We start from the raw sequence: 18,857 nt of genomic DNA on the forward strand, positions 1-18,857 counted from the left end.
TTGTACAATGATCCACCGAAGATTAATGAGAAAGAGCCTCCAAGTTTCTCTCCCTACATTTTACATTTTGTGCTCGTTGTTCTCTACAAATATTTGAAGGCAAGACATCCTTAATTCTCGCGTCCAACCTACCCTTAATAACGGCGTTAATCGCAAGTCGTGCAGCGACGACCGACCAACCCATCCACGACTCGAAATGGTGACTGAAACTACGGAATCCGGAAAGGCATAACTGCCCTCAGGAGGAAGTAGAAAAGACCCGACGCTGGCGGCAGCAGCGTGGTCACATGGCAGAGTAAAATCAGGAGCGGTCTCCAACCAACGGCGGAGAGAAGGAAAGCCCCCAGCCCAGGGCCCAAAAACCCTCTTCCGCCGTCGCCGATCGCCCATGGCGTCCGCTCCCGGCCGTCCCTTCCTCGTCCCCAAGCCAGATCCCGACGCCCCCGCTCCCACCGCCGAGCTCTGCGCCGCCCTCCTCCGCCGGGTGTCCACCAAGCCCGAACCCGACGCCGACGCGCTCCCGGCCCCGACCCAGACGACGCCTCTCACCCCCGAGCTCTGTGCCACACTCCGCCGGGAGCTCGAGCCCTCCCCCGACGACCATGCCGACTTCGCCCACAGCCTCCGCCTCGCCCAGCGGCGCCTCGACGCCATCTCCGCCAGCCTCTCCACACCTCCCCAGCCATCGCCTCCCTCGCCACCGCCTCCCCCACCTCCGCCCGCTCCGCGCAGCGCCAGCCTTTCCTCTACGCCTCCCCCGCCTCCGCCTGCTCCGCGCAGCGCCGACCCGGCGCGGGCCTCTTCCTCGACTGCCAGAGCCAGCGCCAAGGGCAAGAAGCGCGCGCGCGGCACCGCCGGCCCGGAGATGGTGCGCGCCACCGTCACCGCGGAGGCCGACCACCTCGAGGTCCGCACACTCGTGCGCCGGGCGCGCCTCACCTTCGAGGCGGTCCGAGGGATCTACCACCGCGGCGGCCGCATGCGCGCCGACATGACCGCCCTGAGCACGATGCTCTCCCAGGGCCTCTGCCTCTACCGCGACGTGCGCATCGTCGGTCCCATCCCGGGTGTCTTCGTCGGCGACGTCTTCAGCTACCGCGCCGAGCTGATAGTCGTTGGCCTCCACAACCAAACCCAGGCCGGCATCGGCTTCATCCCCGCCAACCTCGTTAGCGAGGGCCACCCCGTCGCCACCAGCATTGTCTCCTCCGGCGGCTACCTCGACGACCACGACAACGGCGAAGTCCTTATCTACACCGGCAGCGGCGGCCGCCCGCGACACGGCGTCGAGCACAACACCGACCAGGAATTCGAGCGCGGCAACCTCGCGCTCGCCTACAGCCACAAGTACGGCGTCGAGGTACGCGTCATCCGCTGCCACGACTGCGACACCAGCCCCAGCGCCAAGCTCTACGTCTACGACGGCCTCTACAAGGTCGACTCCATCACCTACGGCCCCGGAAAGTCAGGCCACGAGGTCTGCAAGTTCAAGCTCGTTCGCATCCCCGGCCAGGCCCCGCTCGGCAGCAAGATCTGGCGCTCTGCCCGGGATCTCACGAACATGCTCGACTCCAACATCCGGCCGCGCGGCTACGTCACTCGAGACCTGTCCAAGGGCAAGGAGGTGATCCGTGTCCCCGTCTTCAACAATGTGGATCGAGACATGTCTCCCCTCGGCTTCGAGTACATTGCCCGCCCTGACTTCCCGGCGCCCCCGGTGCTGCCCAGGACGGCGAGGCGTCTCAAGTGCTGCCAGTATGCGACGGCGTCGTGCGGCGGGACGTCGTCATCTGGCAGCTGCGCCTGCGTGAGGAAGAATGGCGGAGGCGGCCCGGCGTACAATGCCGACGGCACGCTCGTCAGGGGAAGGCCGGTGGTGTACGAGTGTGGCGCGCAGTGCGGGTGCCCAGCGAGCTGCTCGAACCGGGTGACGCAGCGGGGGATGCAGCACCGGCTGGAGGTGTTCCGGTCGAGGCAGACAGATTGGGGCGTCAGGGCACTGGACTTGATCCAGCCGGGCGCCTTCGTCTGCGAGTTCAGTGGAGACGTGGTTACCGTGGACGACGACAGTCACCACGAAGGCAATGCCGCCGGCGCGTCGACTGAATGGGGCGGCATCGTCGATCCGAGGAAGTTTCCGGCGAGATGGAGGGAGTGGGGAGACGCCTCCGCTGCCACGCTTCCGGACGACGCCGAGGAGCCTCCCCGATTCGCACATTTGGCAGGGCCGCGCCCGCGCTACGTGCTGGACGTGTCCCGGAGGAGGAACTTTGCTCCCTACATCAGCCACAGCAGCGCCCCGAACGTGTTCGTCCAGTTGGTGCTCCGTGGCGACGACAACGAGTCGTACCCTCGTCTGATGTTGTTCGCCATGGACACCATCCCGCCGCTGCGGGAGCTGAGCATCGACTACGGCATCGGTCCGTGATCTGCAAAGTTAACTGGCGAGAGGGATCAGAGATGAAAAGGTTTTACTGCATCTTAAGCTCAATAGCTGGTGGCTTCACGGGTCTCTGTTGTTGGTGGGGAATTTTCCTTTTGTCATTTCGTCATTCTTGATGTGGGTTTAGGCAGGGCTTACTTGCACAAGTGCTGGTGTAGTTACCTTAGTACAGGTGGCTGGCACAAAACACGTTCAGTCCTTCATATTCAGGAACTCTATCGCGTATTTATGTGGCGAATCAGACTCTGAACCTTGCATCTCATAACATGGATGAATGTTAAGTTAATCCCTCCGATCCAAATCTAAGTCGACTAGCAGTTTAGCTAAAGCACATCTAGATGTGCCATAAGTATTGCATATCTAAGTCTTAAATCATTGATCTTACGGAAGATTCATGTGTATATTTCCCTCCTTTTTCTTTTACTTCTTAGGCTTGATTGAGGGACTGAGATATGCAATAATTAGGGCACATCTAAATGTGCCCTAAACAAACCCACTTATACTAAAACTGTGTCAATTAATGTCCTGCTTTATTAGTCCTCACTGTAATCCGTGCCAAATTTTGATCATAAATTTAACTAATGAAATGTTCATGCATGTCACTAAAAATCATATCATTGAAAACTATGTTCAAATACGAATTCAACGATATAATTTTCATTGACATGCACTAATGTTTTGTCAGTTAAATCTTTAGTCAAAATTTAGCACAAATTACAAAGAGGACTAATAAACCAGAACGGAGGTAGTAGTTTGGTAGTAACATAGTTTTTTTTAAATACATGGTAATCTAAAATCTCGGTATTTGATTGCGTGGGCAATGAATACTTTCATCCCTAAAAATCACGTTTTTTTAATCCGGTTAGAAAAAGGGGGTCGAGGTCTCTTTCTCAAATACTTGCACACACACACAAAAGGGAAGTATTCAGAATACTACGGTTTATAAAGTACTCTAGCTAACAATCGTGCCCACACACTTCAATTTGACAGCATCTTGAGAAGATTTACCTCCTTGTCACCCACTGCATTGATGCTGCCTAAAATTCGGGTGTCCGGGAATCTGAGCTGTTAGGTGTTCATATGATTGTGATCACTTTGCATCGGTTGCAGACCTATGGTGTCACCCTCGTTTCTCACCCAAAGGAAGTGTCGCGTCATTCTGTCTGAACATCTTAGAACGTCACGATCTTTGCTCGGTTGCTTTCCATCAACATTGCATTGATGCTACCTAAATTTTGGTTGCTCGGGAATCTGAGCTATGTCATGTGTCCATATGATTGTGGTCACTTTGCATCGGTTCCAAACCTATGGTGTCACCCTCGTTTCTCCACCCAAAGGAAGTGTCGTGTCCTTCTATCTTAACTTCTCAGGACGTCAAAGATCTTTGCTCGGTTGTTTTCCATCAACATTGCATTGATGCTGCCAAAAATCGGGATCGGGTTGGTTTAGTTTTCTGGTGTATCCAACTGGATGCGGCTGGCTTTTATTGTCTTTGGAGTTTCTACATTCCATTATCTGTGTTTTCTTCTCCGGGGCGGTGATTTGCATCCCAGATCACGGCCATCGGCGTCTTTTGATCTGCATCGATGACTTCATGACCGCTACTTCCACAAGCGCCTAGGAATAAAAAGTTTGCTTCACCGAAGAGGAGGCCCACAGGTGGCATCGAGCTATACTCATGGCGCACCGCCGGTAGATGTAGGAGAAAGAAGACTTCAACATCTCATGAATTTGAATGAAGTTTGGGTTTTACTATATGGATGTATTTTGTAAGGACAAGTGGTGTTTAATATGTGGCTTTAGGCCCTTACAAAAATTCATTTTTCAGTTATTAAATTCAAGACGGGAGCTCCTATATGCCACATTTTGCTGCGAGGTCGCGCGACGCACAACACGGCAGCGAACACGGCCGGCCCCAAAGGGGGAGCCGACTATGCCAAATTCCAAAAAATCATGCGCTTGCCCGAGTTTGAACACACGACCTCACCTGTTGCTAACAAGCCGAGTTTAACATATTTGCTGATTAATAGATAGCGCCGAGGTTTAAGAACTATTAGCAGCATTAGATCAAACATTTTCTAAAATTTCGAACGTGTTTCTTTTTGCAAAAAGTGGATTTTTTTTAAAAGCGTAAGTTCCAAAATGTTCAAACAATTTATTTGAAACTTTAACATTTTTTGAATTATGAACAATTTTTGAAAAATGGATTTATTTTTAGAAATTCTAGTTTTTTAAACGCGGACATTTTTTGAAACTCCGAAAAAAGGAAAATGCTAACATTATTTGTATTTGTGAATAAAATTTGAAAACACAATTTTTTTGCATCTATGAACAATTTTTTTAAAAGAATGCTTTTTGAGAAAGAAAAGAAATTTTTGAAAAGATTTTACCATTTTTTAAAATACTAACACTTTTTAAATTTCCTTAATATTTTTTCAAATACAGGAATTTTCAAATTAGCACACAAAATATTAGAATATAAAATTTGTTAAATTCCCGTTCAATTTTTGTTAAAGGCAAATAATTTTTATCGTGTAATTTTGTATAAAATGATTCTGTTTTGAAAGGTGAACATTTTATGGAACTCCAAACAATTTTCAAAAATACGAAACTTTTTTTGAAATTTCCAACAATATTTGAAATTCTCAAACATATTTTGAAATAAAAAACACAAAGAAAACAAAAGGAGCAAAAAATAAAAAGAAAAAAATATCGGTTCAAGGATCTTCCACAAGGTTCCCAGAATCGGTAAAAACCGACTGGGGAGGAAGTCCTCAAAACCAAAACCGCACGACTATATGTATAGTGGGAGATGGGTCGGCCGAATTGCCTATGCGATTAGTCAACCCTTTGACATAGAGAGTGTCAAATAGGGTTTTTTATTCTAGATGCCCAATCTGGATGTGAGCGTGAAGAGTGAGCATGTGAATTGTGGATTGGGCTATGTCCCATAAGCTTGATGGCAAGAGACCGATTGTTTCTCGCAACACCAAGACACACAGACATCCTTTTTTCTGAGGGAAACCCAAGTTTTCATTCATCATAAGCTACAACGTGTGGGATACAGTTCACATCGTGGGAATCACCAAACCAAAGGTGACGTCCTGGATCTAGTGATAAAGCAAACTTGGCTAAACTATGTGCCTCAAAATTGACTGCACGACCTTCAAAAGTAAAATTACACCAAACTAACGACGCTCTTACATTAATCTCACTAATAATGACCCCGTAGGTGCCACGGCTAAAGTTCTTGATATCTTCCACCACTTGTTTCGAGTCTGAAGCAATAATTAACTTTTGAGTATGGAGATCCTCCGCCAAAGATATTGCTTCTCTACATGCGATAGCCTCTAATGTGGCGGGGTCGTAACTCCCTGAATGCCTAGAGCTGAACTTCCGAGAAAATGGTCATATCTATCTCTATACACCACAGCTGCTGAGCCTCCTCTTCCTTGTCGGACACCAGCGTCCACGGGGATCTTTGCAAAGCTCTGAGGGGGAGCTCGTGATCGCTGGTTGACGGTTCCTATACACAAAGACATCCTAATTAGCGCGTTTGGCACCACCTAAGGTAACGGCCCAACAACGCATTTTTATATCGTTAAACTAGTGGACCAACGCCCATTGACTATCGATCGGTCGATGACTATTGACAGTTGACAAGGAGAGTTTCCCGTTGACTTATGGAAAATAAATATGAAATGTGATTTTTTTCGCAAATTTGAGGAAATTTCAATACTTGGAAACTTCCTATTTTGTAAAAGTCCGCAAAAAATGAAAAAATTCAAAAAAAAAGTTCACAATTTTTTAAAGAATTCACAAACAGATTTGATAAAATTTCATGAAATTTCGGTAAAAGGCTCATGAATTCTCAAAAAGTTCAAGACTTGGAAAATTGTAATTAGGAAAAAATGAATGAAGAAAAGTTCATAATTGAATAAAAATCACGAAATTTCTAAAAACCATGAATTTGAGAAAAAGCTCGTGGATTTAAAAAAAGTTCACAAATTTTGGAAAAAAAATCTTAAATTAGAAAACTTTCGTAAAGAAAAAAGTTAATGAATTTGAAAAAGTTCATAAACTTGGAAACGGTTTAAAGAATGGAGAAAATGTAACGAATTTGACAAAAGTTTTAAAGTTTAGAAAAATCAATTTATTTGAAAATAAAAAATAAAAGGAAAAGAAATGAACCGGTGTAAAAACATGTCAGAAAAAACCTAAAGAAAAACAAAAGAAAACCATTACCAAAAGTTAAAAACCAATAAGAAACCACCAAGAAAAAAACTCGCGCCGCAACTACAATACTTGACCGGCTCAGTACCGCCGTGCCAGAGGCGAGGTTAGCGAGAAATAGACCTAGTGTGATGACGGCGGGAATGAAATACGCTGCTTGTTAGTTGTTTTTAGCGTAACATTTTTTTAGAATATGTTAGCGTAATAATAATGTACTTACTGCTTACAAGCCCGCATAAGTGGGGCTTCATAAGCCCGATAAAGCCTATAAACTGATTTGTACAATAAGGCCCGGCCTTATGAAGCCCATCTCCTGCAGTCCCAAGAAAAATATCTCCCCGTCTCTCACATCCAACAACCTCTCTCTGATCGTTCCCTTCGCCTATCTGCAGGTCTGCATCCACACAACACAAGCCCACTCCCACGCGCCCCCAAACCCAAAACCCTACCACGCCCATGGCCCCTCCCTCGCCGCAGCCGCCCCGCCCCTCCGCCGCCGCCGACGGCGGCCCCGCCCCCTCCGCGGCGCCGGTCGACGCGCTCTTCCTCCAGAACCTGATGAGCCGCGTCCAGCTCCGCCCGCCCTTCCTCGACACCAACTCCTTCCTCACCCAGGACCTCGACGACTTCCTCCTCAACGAGTTCGCCGCGCTCACCGCCGCGACGGGCGAGTCCGACGATGAAGACGACGAAGAAGGGGAGGACGGCGGCCTCTCCGACGGGGAGGCCTCCGGGGAGGCCAGGCGGCGCCGGATGCTCTCGCGGGAGGAGGCCAAGCTGGAGAAGGAGATCGTCAGGATGGTGCTCGCCGGCGACGGGGACGCCCTTAAGCCCAACTCGGGCCAGTCCGTTGCCGTCGGCGACCACCACGTCTGCGTCGGGTTCCACGACGAGGCCGGCGGGGAGTACCGCGTGTGGGAGTGGCACGGCCACGTCATGCTCTTTGACGACGAGGACGGCTACTCCGCCGAGTACATCTACGGGAACCACTTCGAGCCGCTCGCTGCCGCCGCTGCCAGGGCCAAGCAGAAGGAGAAAGAGAAGAGAGAGAAGGACCTGACCTCGGGCCTTCGGGATTTGATTGTGGGTGATGGGGACAGTGCCAATGGCTTGAATTTGAATGGCAATGGCGGAGGCCCCAGGGTGGTGCGCAGGAACGTGGTAAATGCCCCTGCAGCAGCGCCTGCAAGGTAATCCTTTCTAGCAGTCCACCGGGCTGCTCGAAGTGAATGCATCAATACCAGGGGCAGAGCCAATAAAGTTTAATCTTTTTTCTCTAATGCATGTTTAAGCGGTCTCTTTTGATCTAAGGAGAAAGGCTCTGTAATTCACTTTTGGCATGATATACACAATGTGCCCACTGGGTTTTGGGATGGAGTTTTTATTCAACACTACAAATATGTGCTGTTTCTTGAGTTAGCTCATTTTTTTCTCCTCGTATGAATCTACCAGGATACAGATTGGAGATAACACATAAGCCTCTGCTAATTACTTGTCAATATTTGTTCATACTTACTTCACATCCTCTTGTTTACTTGTTATACACTTATACTGCTGCAAGCCTGTAAGTGCATTGGAACTTTTATAACTTACGTTAGCGGTGAAATTGTAGTGGTTAGTACCACCAGGTGATTATGTCTAAAGCCTAGAAGAGTGAGGAGCACCTTTAATCTACTCTCTTATAGAGGTAATAATGTATTTATGGGGAAAGGGCAAAGAGATCAAACATAGGTAGACCACTTCGGTGAAACACTGTTTAGTTGTTGTCCACTTTGGTGTGAGTCGAACTGAATTTCCTCTTAGTGACCTATTCTGATACTAACCTTGAACACAATTGATGAAGATGGGCCAGAATTATTTTTTAATCCCCTGATTCGACCTTTGGATTTTCCGACTATGTAATTGTACTGGTGATCATTCCCCAAGGAAACTCAGTAGGATTGTTTGTTTTTCTTGCCTAAAGCCTGAATAAGAATAATGGATTTGGGTTGCATTTCATCATCTCATTGCTCCTTCGTTTCATTATCAATGATCTTTAGATGGTTTCTAGAGCTGTTGGTTGGCCCTAAAATCCTCTTGAATGTTCAAAACTCTACTGGTGACAATGTTCATATTGTGTTGGTCTTACTGAACTGTACTGCACTTGTGCTTCTCGATTTTCGGAGTTACAACTTCAGTTGTTACTTGCTAGTGTAAGGTTTAGTGACAAAGTCCCTTTCTGACCCTTATCTTGTGGGAGGGCTATACTTATGTACAGATATATTAAATTAACTAAATTGTATTTGTTGTCCACAGCTTCTGTAATGTTTGACTTTCTTAAAGCCTGAGATATATGCGCCCTTTCTGATCCTTATCTTGTGGGAGGGCTATACTTAATCTTCTAAACCTCAAAGGTTTTGCTGCGTTTCCCGATAGCCTGAAGATATATTCACCCTATTCTGACTGCTGGCTGTGTTTTGCTTCCAGAGATGTTGAAGTGGTCTACATGCATATCTTGTTGGAGGGCTATACTTAAGTGAACTAAATTGGTTTTGTTGCCCACAGGCCACGGCTTATGTAATGTTTGACTTTCAGTGAAGAGTTTAATAAATCTTCAATCAAGATTTAGATAGAGAAATGTTTTACAAGCCTGTGCTGAAAATCAAATAGACATGCATCTCACTCTATCATAGTACTGGTCATGAAAATATGCAATACTAGAATTTTTTACTCTTTTAGTGAACTATTTCTAAATCCATTCTAGTTATCAAGGGCCTGATATTTATGGTAGGAGGTGCTGATTGTTATTATTGGTCATATAGGGCTTTGGTAATTTAGTCTATCCTTGACGGAGACACCTGAACTCCTATCATTTGACTATTCAAGCTTTCAGTTCTGTTCCGTCACCGAAAATCGACAACAAGGATGTCCTGCATAAGAGTCAAGATTCTCTTTACTATAAACCAAGAGCTTCGCAAATCGAGTATCTTATCTGACATATCAATCGTTGAGCTTTACTCTATATTTAGTTACCTTGCATCTTCCAAATCTGTGTTTGCTGCCGTAATGCATAAAGGTTATTGTTTCGAGTCACTTTCGTGTATGATTAGCTGTGTATCTATATGGTTTCTTCCAAGTCTGATAATTTGCTTCATTTAGATGCCGCCTGCATTTCAAAATGGGTTAGCCTGCACGCAATGTTTTTCTCTGCGGTGACTTCAGTCTTATGTCTTTGTCTTGTGTAGCTTGGGTGCCCTGGTTGCACTTTCGACTATCCATGTGAAAGTCAAATGGGTTAGCCTTCACGCTTTGTTCTTCCTATTTTTTGCCATCTATCTCTGCATCATTTTTCTTGTCTGCCGCCTTGTAGTTAAGTGAGATGTATGCGTTACGTCATCCTGGCTGTCTTAGTTTGGTGTAATGATCTGTACTGGCAAGGTATAATCTACCTGAAACTCTTGAGTCGTTTGTCTCTTACTCCCTCTGTAAAGAAATATAAGAGCGTTTAGATCACTACTTTAGTGATCTAAACGCTCTTATATTTCTTTACGAATGGAGTACCTTGTTTCCCCTGGTCACCCACCTGCTTCCATATATGTGTATGGAGGGCGAACGATCTTCCAGCGTTATGGAATGTGGCATATTTTCTGGTTGAATGAACCTGCCACGTAGATGAATCCTGATTCTCCTGGGCAGTATCAGCCAAATGCAAGCTTTCTAGGCACAAGATTTCGATGATACGAATCACGACACTGGGCTCGTTTGCCCTCTTCTGCTTACATGTTATGTGCATAGATTAAGAGCTTTGCAGTAGGTTAAGCCTGAAGTGGTTGATACCACAGTCGCCCTGGTCAATGTGGGGCATGTATATGTCATTTAGCACCGCTGAATCAATACTCTAACCCTTGATTTGTCACGCGATGAAACGGTTCTCTGTGATAACCACGAACCGAGTCAAATTTCGTTCTCCATTCTTTTATCTTGCAAATCATAGCTTGGTGAAAACAATTGCCGTCTGATCTGCTGCAGATAGAGGAGGAGGCCAAGGGCTGAGCTACAGTTGTGGACTTGTCAGCATGAACTATTCTAGGTTACTAAGACGGCACGCGTGAAGGCGACTGCTTCTTATAACTTGCTAAAGCAGGCGAGGGGACACGGTCGGAAATCACGCACCGGAAAAACTTGACGTGAAACCGCGTCTGGGATCAAATGAAGTGGTGAAATTTGTCTAGCAGTTACCCCCTCTGTAAAGAAATATAAACACTCTTATACTCTTTTTTTATGGAGGGAGTACCAAAAAGGCTTGGGTTCTAGTAGTAGTCTCTTCTTTTCAACTTGGTCTTGAAACGGCAGGCCGCAGGCGTTAACTTCTTGACTTGGTGCATCTATTTGTTGAGCCTGATCTATCCTTTTTTAGCCACTGCAACCGCGCGTTTGCGTTTCTTCCACAACACATTGATGTCTCTGTGCACGCCACCGTGTTCAGGGGAAAACGCTGGATTTCGAGTCTGGGCGTGAGAGGACCGAGCGAGCGTCTATGTTTGGCAGCATATTTTGCTGCGTTTTTGAACAAAACAAAGTGCCGGATGCGGAATATTGGCATTCACATTTTGTTTCTGGCTAACAAATGCAGTTAGTACAACTTGCACAATTCATTTGGATCGGAGGGAGTATACCGTTGATGAACGCATCAAAGTTATTGTAGCTAACTGACGTCAATGAAGTTTCCTTTTTCTTTTCCTTGAGAGGATTATTAAGATCTTCTTTTTTATACTGCGAGGTGGTAGCGTCTGCCTTCCAAGCGATCTGCTCTGCTTCGAGGCTCGGCCGATCCAAGCCGTTGAAACTTCACAAACATTCTTTCAAAAAAAAAAAACTTCAAAAACACTCTTCCTTGTCGCGACGAAAGCTGCGATCGGCTGCTGTTTTGGCGCCTCATGAGCTGTGATGTCTCAGGAAAACAAGCGAGGCCATCGCAGCTCAAACAGAAACGCGATGCTTAAACAAACAATGGGGCCGGGCCGGCCTTGGCCCCGCGGCTCGGTCTCGGGTGTCTGGTCCATCGGCCGCCATAAAAAACACTGTGCCGCAGCCTCGAACTGACCCTGACACGATAAAGAAACCAAACCCTTGGTGAGTTGGGACAGCGGTCAACCGGACACGGACCGGCGTCCCGACACTCGTCAGCCGTCACGACGGCAGGACAAGCGCCCTGCGCCAAAAAAATCTCGTTTTCTAGCACTACATGACATTGCCAAAGCCGCGCAGTTGGCTCGGTAACAGTAGATGATAGAATGCCAACAGATGGTAACGCATTTGCAACAGTGATTGGATCAGATCAGCCTTGAGCCAATCATCATGCCAGTAGTACTAATGACATCTGCGTGTAATAAGTCAATGCATGTTAGTAGTATGTGGGTTGAACGGCCATGAACGGCCGGGGCTTGGATTTATTTACGAGAACCGGGAGGGGTGGTGGCCCTGCTATTTAAGGATGATGAGGTATAATGGCCTTCTCCATCCCGTGTTCCCGTGAGCTCCTTTGATTTCCTTGGCGTCTCTCCTCTCTCTCACGTGTTTATTTTGGCAAGCTACGTACTACTACTACTGCTGCAATTCCAGGAGAAGAGTGAAAACGGCAGGAGACGAAGAGGGGAAGGCAAAAGCAACCCACGCATTTATATATAGGTGCACCTCGGACTACTACTTAATTAGCGGAGTAGTTGGAATGAACTGCTAGCAGAGCGGCTTCTCTCCTCTTCTCTTCTCCTCTACACATGAGCCTTACGGTTTCATCCTTCTTCCTCTCCTTCTGCATTGCAGAGCGACGTTGAGGAGCAGGTTGTTTATTAGTGTTTTCTTCATCTTGTTGTGGTGGATTCTGAATCTTCTTCTTTCTTCCTCTTCCACTTCTCGTGCGGTTTGAATCTTGTAGGGTTTTTTTAAATATTTTTTCTGGTCAACAACCAGTTGTTCATATTGCTCTCGAAGTTCGTGTCCCCGAGCTGTAGATCACCAGAATAAAGTTGGAATCTCGTACCGTGTGGTTCATGTTTCGACTCTTCTTTTTGCCTCACCGGAACTGAATGTGTCTTCGCTTCCGTTCCAGGTGATGAAATCCTGCGAGCTGCTGCCAGATCGAGTCTGATCGCAACCACAATGTGGAACTGCTCTGCGCCGTCCCCGCTCTTGCTGCCCTTCAGCGACGACTACGGTGCGTTTCACGTTCTCCCTGCCACGCGGTTCTCTGTGATAATCTCTCTGAAATCATCTTCTGTTTCCAATTGCAGTGAAATGTGAATCCTCCAGTTCGGCGCCCGGATCCGCGGGTTTCGACGGAATGTAAGTTGTCAAACCTGTCTGGGCTCCATATTACTACCACAGGAGTCTCCATGGTTACCCGCGTGAAGTGGCTGATGGACTTGTTCCTTCCCCGTGAGCAGCAGGATCGCCGCCGACTACGGCCATCTCTGCCACCACATGTCGTCGCTTCAGAGCCTTCCGGCGCCGGCTCTCTTCGCCACGCGCAGTTCCGAGAGCTATTTCGGTACGCCCTTATTTACTTCGTGTACATACAGTTGGGGTTTTCTCTTTGCTTACTTGTTTCTGCTCTGATCTGATCTCGCTGCTCGCCGATGAACCTAGGAATGGGAGACGGTTCTGCCTACGGCGGCGACGGCAGGCCTGCTGCGTTCATGCACTTCGGCTACGCCCAGACCCAGCCACCCACTGCTGCCACCGTACTGCTCTTTACTCTATTATTATTATTGCCATCTTCTCTTCTAATCCCGTGATCGACCGATCTCAAGATACAAAAACCGAAGGTGATGTGGTGTTTACGTTTGTTGGCATGTTTGTTTTTCTGTCAGCATCCTGTGAGATGGACGGCAGCAGGCGGCGAGAGCGAGCCGGTGGTCTGTGACGGAAGCAGCTTCAGTGGCTCCAAGAGGCGCAAGACAACGACGACGGACAGCCGGCTGCAGGGCAGCAACGCAAAGCCAAGAAATACTACAGCAGCTGCCAAGGTGACGTTGCGTTTGCCTTGTCCCCTTTTTTATCTGCTGGATTCATAACAGGGCCGTGTGTCTGTCAGACAGTACACTTGAAGTGAAACTAGCTAGCTTGATCAGCTGCACGGAACAAGACGATTTTGACAAAGCAGTTGCATCCATGCAGGCGCCGTGCAAGAGGAGCCAGAAGCTGGGGGACAAGATCACCGCGCTGCAGCAGCTGGTCTCCCCCTACGGCAAGGTAAAAAAAGTGTGCATGCTACCGTTTTCTTGGCTCTCCATGAAGTAGCCTGAAGCCGCTCCTGAACACGATCGATCCATGCACATCTTGCAGACGGACACCGCGTCGGTTCTCCACGAGGCCGCCGCCTGCATCAGGAACCTCCACGACCAAATCCAGGTGACCGCCGCGCGCTAGACCCGCATCGTCAACCGGCGCCTGAGTGTCTCGTCATTTCTGCATGTCACACGCGGTGTCTCACCGGTGCATTTTTTTCCTGTCTCTTGCCGCAGATCCTGGCCGCGCCCTACCCCGGAGAGAGCTCCTCCTCGCCGCTGCCGTCGTCGCGGGATGCCGGAGAAGAGCCCGCGACGGGCCTGCGCCGGCGTGGCCTCTGCGTGGCCCCGCTGTCGCCGGCCGTCGTGAGCCTCGTGTCCGGCGCCGCGCGTGAGCGTGACCACGGCCGCGCTCACGCCGACGTCGGGGGTGCTTGGTTCGCTGCTCTGTAGCTCAACTGATGAAGAAGATTACGTTGGTTAGAGTCTATGTGTAGATGAACGGTACGGGAACCAGATAATCGTCACCGCGTCCTTCTATGACAAATTCACAATGCTAGCTAGCTCACGCCGAAGTAGAAGCCTAGAATAACTTCACTGGTGAAACGTCACTGGCAAAAAGAGAATTGTTAAGCTCCTACGGATATATATCTAGTTTCATGGATAAATACAGGCTCTAGTTTTATTCTCATGATTATATTATATACGAGTACCATGCAAACCTGGACTTCTTTATGTTATTTGGCAGTCTAGTAACGCTATCTGTTTAATCTCTTCCGCTTAGTTCCTCAAAAATAAATATCAACTTCTTCCATTAGTGAGTGACGCAAGGTCTAAGGAATTTGCAATTGGGTTTGACCCCTTTTTTCTATTTTTTATTTCTTTTCTTTATTTATTTGTTTTAAATTCAAGAACTCTTTTCACTTTTTCCATTTGTTTGCTTGAAATGTCGTGAAAATCTTGATTGTAGGTTGTTTTGTTGCGCGCGCACCGTGTTGCGTCGTCCGTCTGGTGTCTACTTGTCGGCTTGCTCGCGCCTGAATCTTTTGTTGGGCCGTTTTCGCGGCGCGATACGGGGTTCCGTTTCAGATTAGTTTTGCTAATTCGCGTCTAGATGAGAGCTAACAATGTCCCATCTAATTCATATATATGTGCTTTCGAGCTGTGCTCGTTGTCGTTGTGACGTTTTTTTATGTTCATCCGTCGTGAAACAATAGGCACAATAAGACTTTTTTAGTGAGTGTTTTTATGTTTTGTGTGTTAGGTTATTTTGTGGGCTGTAGCTTTTTGTGGAGGGTCATGTGTCTTTTTTTATTTTCTTTTTTCTTTTTTGGTTCGACTGTGTATCTAGAGGAGAGTGTAACTAGTTTTTTCCTTTCGAATTTGCTAGATGAGATTTAGTGATATTTCATCTAAGTCTGTACCTGTACGATTTGTTTGATTTAATGTTCGCATAAACTCGATCTCATGCCAGCTCATGACATTTTGAGAAAACATTTTCCCCTTTTAAACTTCTTTCAAACTAAGCAAAGAAACTGCTACATTAGATGTAGCTAAGATACAGGATGATACAACTTATTGACATAATTAATCTCTGGCTTAAAGCTATAACAAGACTAAACCAGAAATATGCTGAAATATTTTTGTTATAAAACTAAGCAAAGAAACTACTACATTAGATGTAGTTAAGTCTGTAACAAAATGCAAAGGTCAAGAAGATTGTTGAATCTACTGAGTATTTCGTCTTAAAAGAAGATAAAACCAACACACTACGAGAAATCAGTGACGGTGCCCAGCTAAGATAAGTATTACTCAAACCATTTAAATCCAATGTGAAGTCCATATGCAAGGAACAAGTTTTGAACTTGGAAAAATCTTCAGAAGGTGTATAAATGGATCTTCGATTATTCATGGATAAATGATACGGAAAGAAAAGTATTACAAAAGAGTTTTGTAGGAATGGAAGAATTGATCTTATCAAATCTTCTTGTTAGTAGCAATACTAAAAGTATTAATGGATTACAAAGGTGAGTGTTATCGATATATAACATATTAGTAACAAAACTATTTGAAAGAGATTTCAAACAGGATGCATAAAAGATACAAATAAAAGGTTTTGTTGGGAATACCGGAATGATATAAATATTTCAAGGTCATGTGTATGATTTGAAATAAAGTATCAAGTAGCTGGAAATTTGACAAAGTAATTGGTGAATTTTAAGTTTATCAAGAAGCTTGTGGATACAAGAAGTTTAGTGGGAGCTCTATGACATCTCTGATCTTACATCTGTATGACATATCACTTGATCCGAATTAATATAAAGTATATTAGCACAAAATATTAAAATTATGTTTTTAAAAGGACTTACATTTATTGAATGAAAATCTATATATAGATAGATTGAAACATCTGATTATGCTAAGACATGTACTGTGACAAAGTTTTAAAGAATTTAAAAGATGAAAATATTTTCTCAAAATGTCACTTAGCATAACATTATGCAGAAATCAATAGTTGATGAGCATGTGTGAATGAATAGAATTCAATTTACTTCAGAGATTGAATTCATCATATATGCTATCAAATGTACAAAGCCATATGGTTCTTATGAACGAATCGTTAAGAGTAAATACCATGGTGACTCTAGAGAGGTTCGCTAGGGTAATTACTTAAAGATTAAGTTCCTCAATTGGACGAAGTCTTTTTTGCTTCTTGTCCTTGGAGGAGATGAAGAGATTGTTGTAAAGAGTTACACAAAATATTTGTTGTGAAGGTTACACAAGGCAACTTCATGACTGATACGAATTAACTATCGGGCTATAACTTGAAATAGTTTCAAGAAAAACAGACATAATTGTGGATCTTATAAATGGTAGAGATTGAGGCTTGAGAAGTCCTCAATAGAACATAATCTGGATCAATATAAGGTTACTGATAGATAATGATGTACTTTGGCGGTATGGAAATATAGCAATTGGACTATATGGAGACATAGTGTTACTATAGAATGGACTATTTGGAGATATAGTGCTCCCATTAATGTAACAAAAGAACTTCACAATAAAATCAGATATTACCGACACAAATAACATTGAGATTTGAGAAATATCAGATCTAATGACGAAGACTCTACCACTAGCAAAGCATCAGCAACACAAGATAGCCATGTGTGTTAGAAAAAACATGCAACTAGATTATTGACTCTAGTGGAAGTGGGAGATTGTTGGAACTATGCCCTAGAGGCAATAATATTTGTATTATTATATTTCCATGTTCATAATTATAGAGTTTATATTCTATGTTATAACTGCTATGATCCTGGAATATGTGATTTAGTGGAAAACTCATATGCACGTGTGGAATGATAAATGGTTAAATAAAAGGTTCCTAATCTTGCCTCTAGGGCTAGCTCAAGTGTTGTTGGTGACCATGTTTACCGGATCTTAGGATATCGTTAAGTGTAATGATAGTCCTAAAACAACACTGAGATTATGAAGTTGGAAGAACGATCATATTTAATCGACCTAATCTTGTCTGTTATGAATTGAGTTAATATCGTATGTAAACAATTCTAATAGCACAAAGTGTTAACATGTGAATTTACTCCTTAGACCATGAGAGTATCATAGTCACTTCTTACCGTACGGTGGACTTTGGGGTTGCTCATGCGTCACCTGTAACGCAGTGATCATAATGATAACTTGCGGGTTCATCAGAAAGTTGTACAAGGGACTAGATAGCTTGAGAGTGGGATTTGCTCCTCCGACGATGGAGAGATATTCTTAGGGCCATCTCGGTGTGATGGCATCAATCATTGTTTGGCCAGACACATGTGACTTAGTCACGGGGATGCCGTAACACAATAAAGAAAAAGAAGAACAAAACCAGTAACGAGGATTTCGCTATAGTGAGCATGGTGACGACACGGGAGGATGCGGATGCATCCCGGGTTTTGTGAGGTATCTTGAAGCAAAGGGAACATCAAAATATAACCAAAGGTTCACTTGAATATCATTTGTGTGCTCATAGGATCGATATGGACGTCCACGGTCCCGCTGTCGGTCATTGAACGAACGGTTTCGTTCATGTCTATGAGTTACGGAACCTACGGGGTCACAAGCTTAAGGAAATCACGATCCGCTGAGTGTTAGTAGGACATGAGTCATGAGAGTATATTTGTGGAATCATTTCATGAATATTCGGCAATGTCCGGAGAGGATCCGAAAGCGTTTTGGGGTCAACGAAAGGGTTTCGGTGAATATCGGGGTAAATCGGGTGTTACAGATAAATTATATATAGGTGAAAAATATTTTCAGAGATGTTAATATATATATAATTTCTGAAAGTATTTAACATTTTATTTAATTTAAATATCAATGGGTCTCAAAAGGCCAAAAGGTGGAAGGCAACTTGGGCCACAAAGGCCCAAGTGGAGGTCGCGCCCCACTTTCCTTGTGGAGGAGGGGAGCGAATCCTACTTAGGGAGGGAGTACAACTCCTCCCCTAGGCCGATGCACCAAGGGGGACTCGTTCTCCCTTGGTGGCTGCCCAGTGGCGGATCCAGGAATTCAACTTTGGGTGTTCAATTTTTTTTCACCCTAACAAAGAAGTCCGTTTGTCCACGCAATGCAAATTGTTCACAATAGGATCAATATCTCGGGAGAAGATATTTTCTTTTACAAAGAGCTATATCTCTAAAACCTAAGATAATTCATTCGATCCTCAAAAGAAAGAGAAATCATTCGTTTATTTTTTTACAAAGAGCTATATATCTCTAAAACCAAAGATAATTCATTCGATCCTCAAAAGAAAGATAATTCATTCGTTTATTCTTTTACTAATGAAATCAATCCAAAGATAATTCATTTGTTGTTTCTAAATCAACAGTCTTCCTCTTTACTAGTGTGGTAACCTA

At 45.3% G+C, this 18,857-nt stretch overlaps 3 protein-coding genes across 5 annotated transcripts; all 3 read left to right on the forward strand.

Annotated features, from left to right (window-relative positions):
- The first annotated feature begins 284 nt into the window (after positions 1-284).
- LOC123100018 (histone-lysine N-methyltransferase family member SUVH2-like) lies at positions 285-2,738 on the forward strand. Its single transcript, XM_044522020.1, has one exon. It carries the CDS (start codon positions 389-391, stop codon positions 2,426-2,428), a length of 2,040 nt encoding a protein of 679 aa, XP_044377955.1. The 5' UTR covers positions 285-388; the 3' UTR covers positions 2,429-2,738.
- A 4,300-nt stretch (positions 2,739-7,038) lies between these two features.
- LOC123097866 (uncharacterized) lies at positions 7,039-10,984 on the forward strand. Of its 2 annotated transcripts, XM_044519715.1 has the most exons (2): positions 7,039-7,866; positions 10,685-10,984. In XM_044519715.1, the coding sequence occupies exons 1-2, from the start codon at positions 7,133-7,135 to the stop codon at positions 10,686-10,688; spliced, it is 738 nt and encodes a 245-aa protein (XP_044375650.1). In that variant the 5' UTR covers positions 7,039-7,132; the 3' UTR covers positions 10,689-10,984. The 2 variants fall into 2 exon arrangements, with proteins under 2 accessions (XP_044375650.1, XP_044375649.1); XM_044519714.1 differs by lacking the exon at positions 10,685-10,984 and having other exon boundaries at positions 7,042-8,091.
- A 1,364-nt stretch (positions 10,985-12,348) lies between these two features.
- Positions 12,349-14,773, forward strand: LOC123100020 (transcription factor bHLH123). Of its 2 annotated transcripts, none has more exons than XM_044522021.1 (9): positions 12,349-12,496; positions 12,765-12,869; positions 12,946-12,997; positions 13,099-13,202; positions 13,301-13,395; positions 13,525-13,680; positions 13,832-13,906; positions 14,000-14,065; positions 14,179-14,773. In XM_044522021.1, exons 2-9 carry the CDS (start codon positions 12,815-12,817, stop codon positions 14,392-14,394), a joined length of 819 nt encoding a protein of 272 aa, XP_044377956.1. In that variant the 5' UTR covers positions 12,349-12,496; positions 12,765-12,814; the 3' UTR covers positions 14,395-14,773. The 2 variants fall into 2 exon arrangements, with proteins under 2 accessions (XP_044377956.1, XP_044377957.1); XM_044522022.1 differs by having other exon boundaries at positions 13,102-13,202.
- Positions 14,774-18,857: the final 4,084 nt, after the last annotated feature.

The sequence above is a fragment of the Triticum aestivum genome, chromosome 4D, assembly GCF_018294505.1.
Source record: "Triticum aestivum cultivar Chinese Spring chromosome 4D, IWGSC CS RefSeq v2.1, whole genome shotgun sequence".
Taxonomy (NCBI): Eukaryota; Viridiplantae; Streptophyta; class Magnoliopsida; order Poales; family Poaceae; genus Triticum; species Triticum aestivum.

Excerpts from the sequence above, each read along its gene's own strand:
- LOC123100018 (XM_044522020.1), top strand. The coding sequence starts at position 389 with ATGGCGTCCGCTCCCGGCCGTCCCTTCCTCGTCCCCAAGCCAGATCCC.
- LOC123097866 (XM_044519715.1), top strand. The coding sequence starts at position 7,133 with ATGGCCCCTCCCTCGCCGCAGCCGCCCCGCCCCTCCGCCGCCGCCGAC.
- LOC123100020 (XM_044522021.1), top strand. The coding sequence starts at position 12,815 with ATGTGGAACTGCTCTGCGCCGTCCCCGCTCTTGCTGCCCTTCAGCGAC. Across the intron at positions 13,203-13,300 it reads CAGTTCCGAGAGCTATTTCG|GAATGGGAGACGGTTCTGCC; the intron begins GTACGCCCTTAT and ends CGATGAACCTAG. Across the intron at positions 13,396-13,524 it reads AGCCACCCACTGCTGCCACC|CATCCTGTGAGATGGACGGC; the intron begins GTACTGCTCTTT and ends TTTTTCTGTCAG.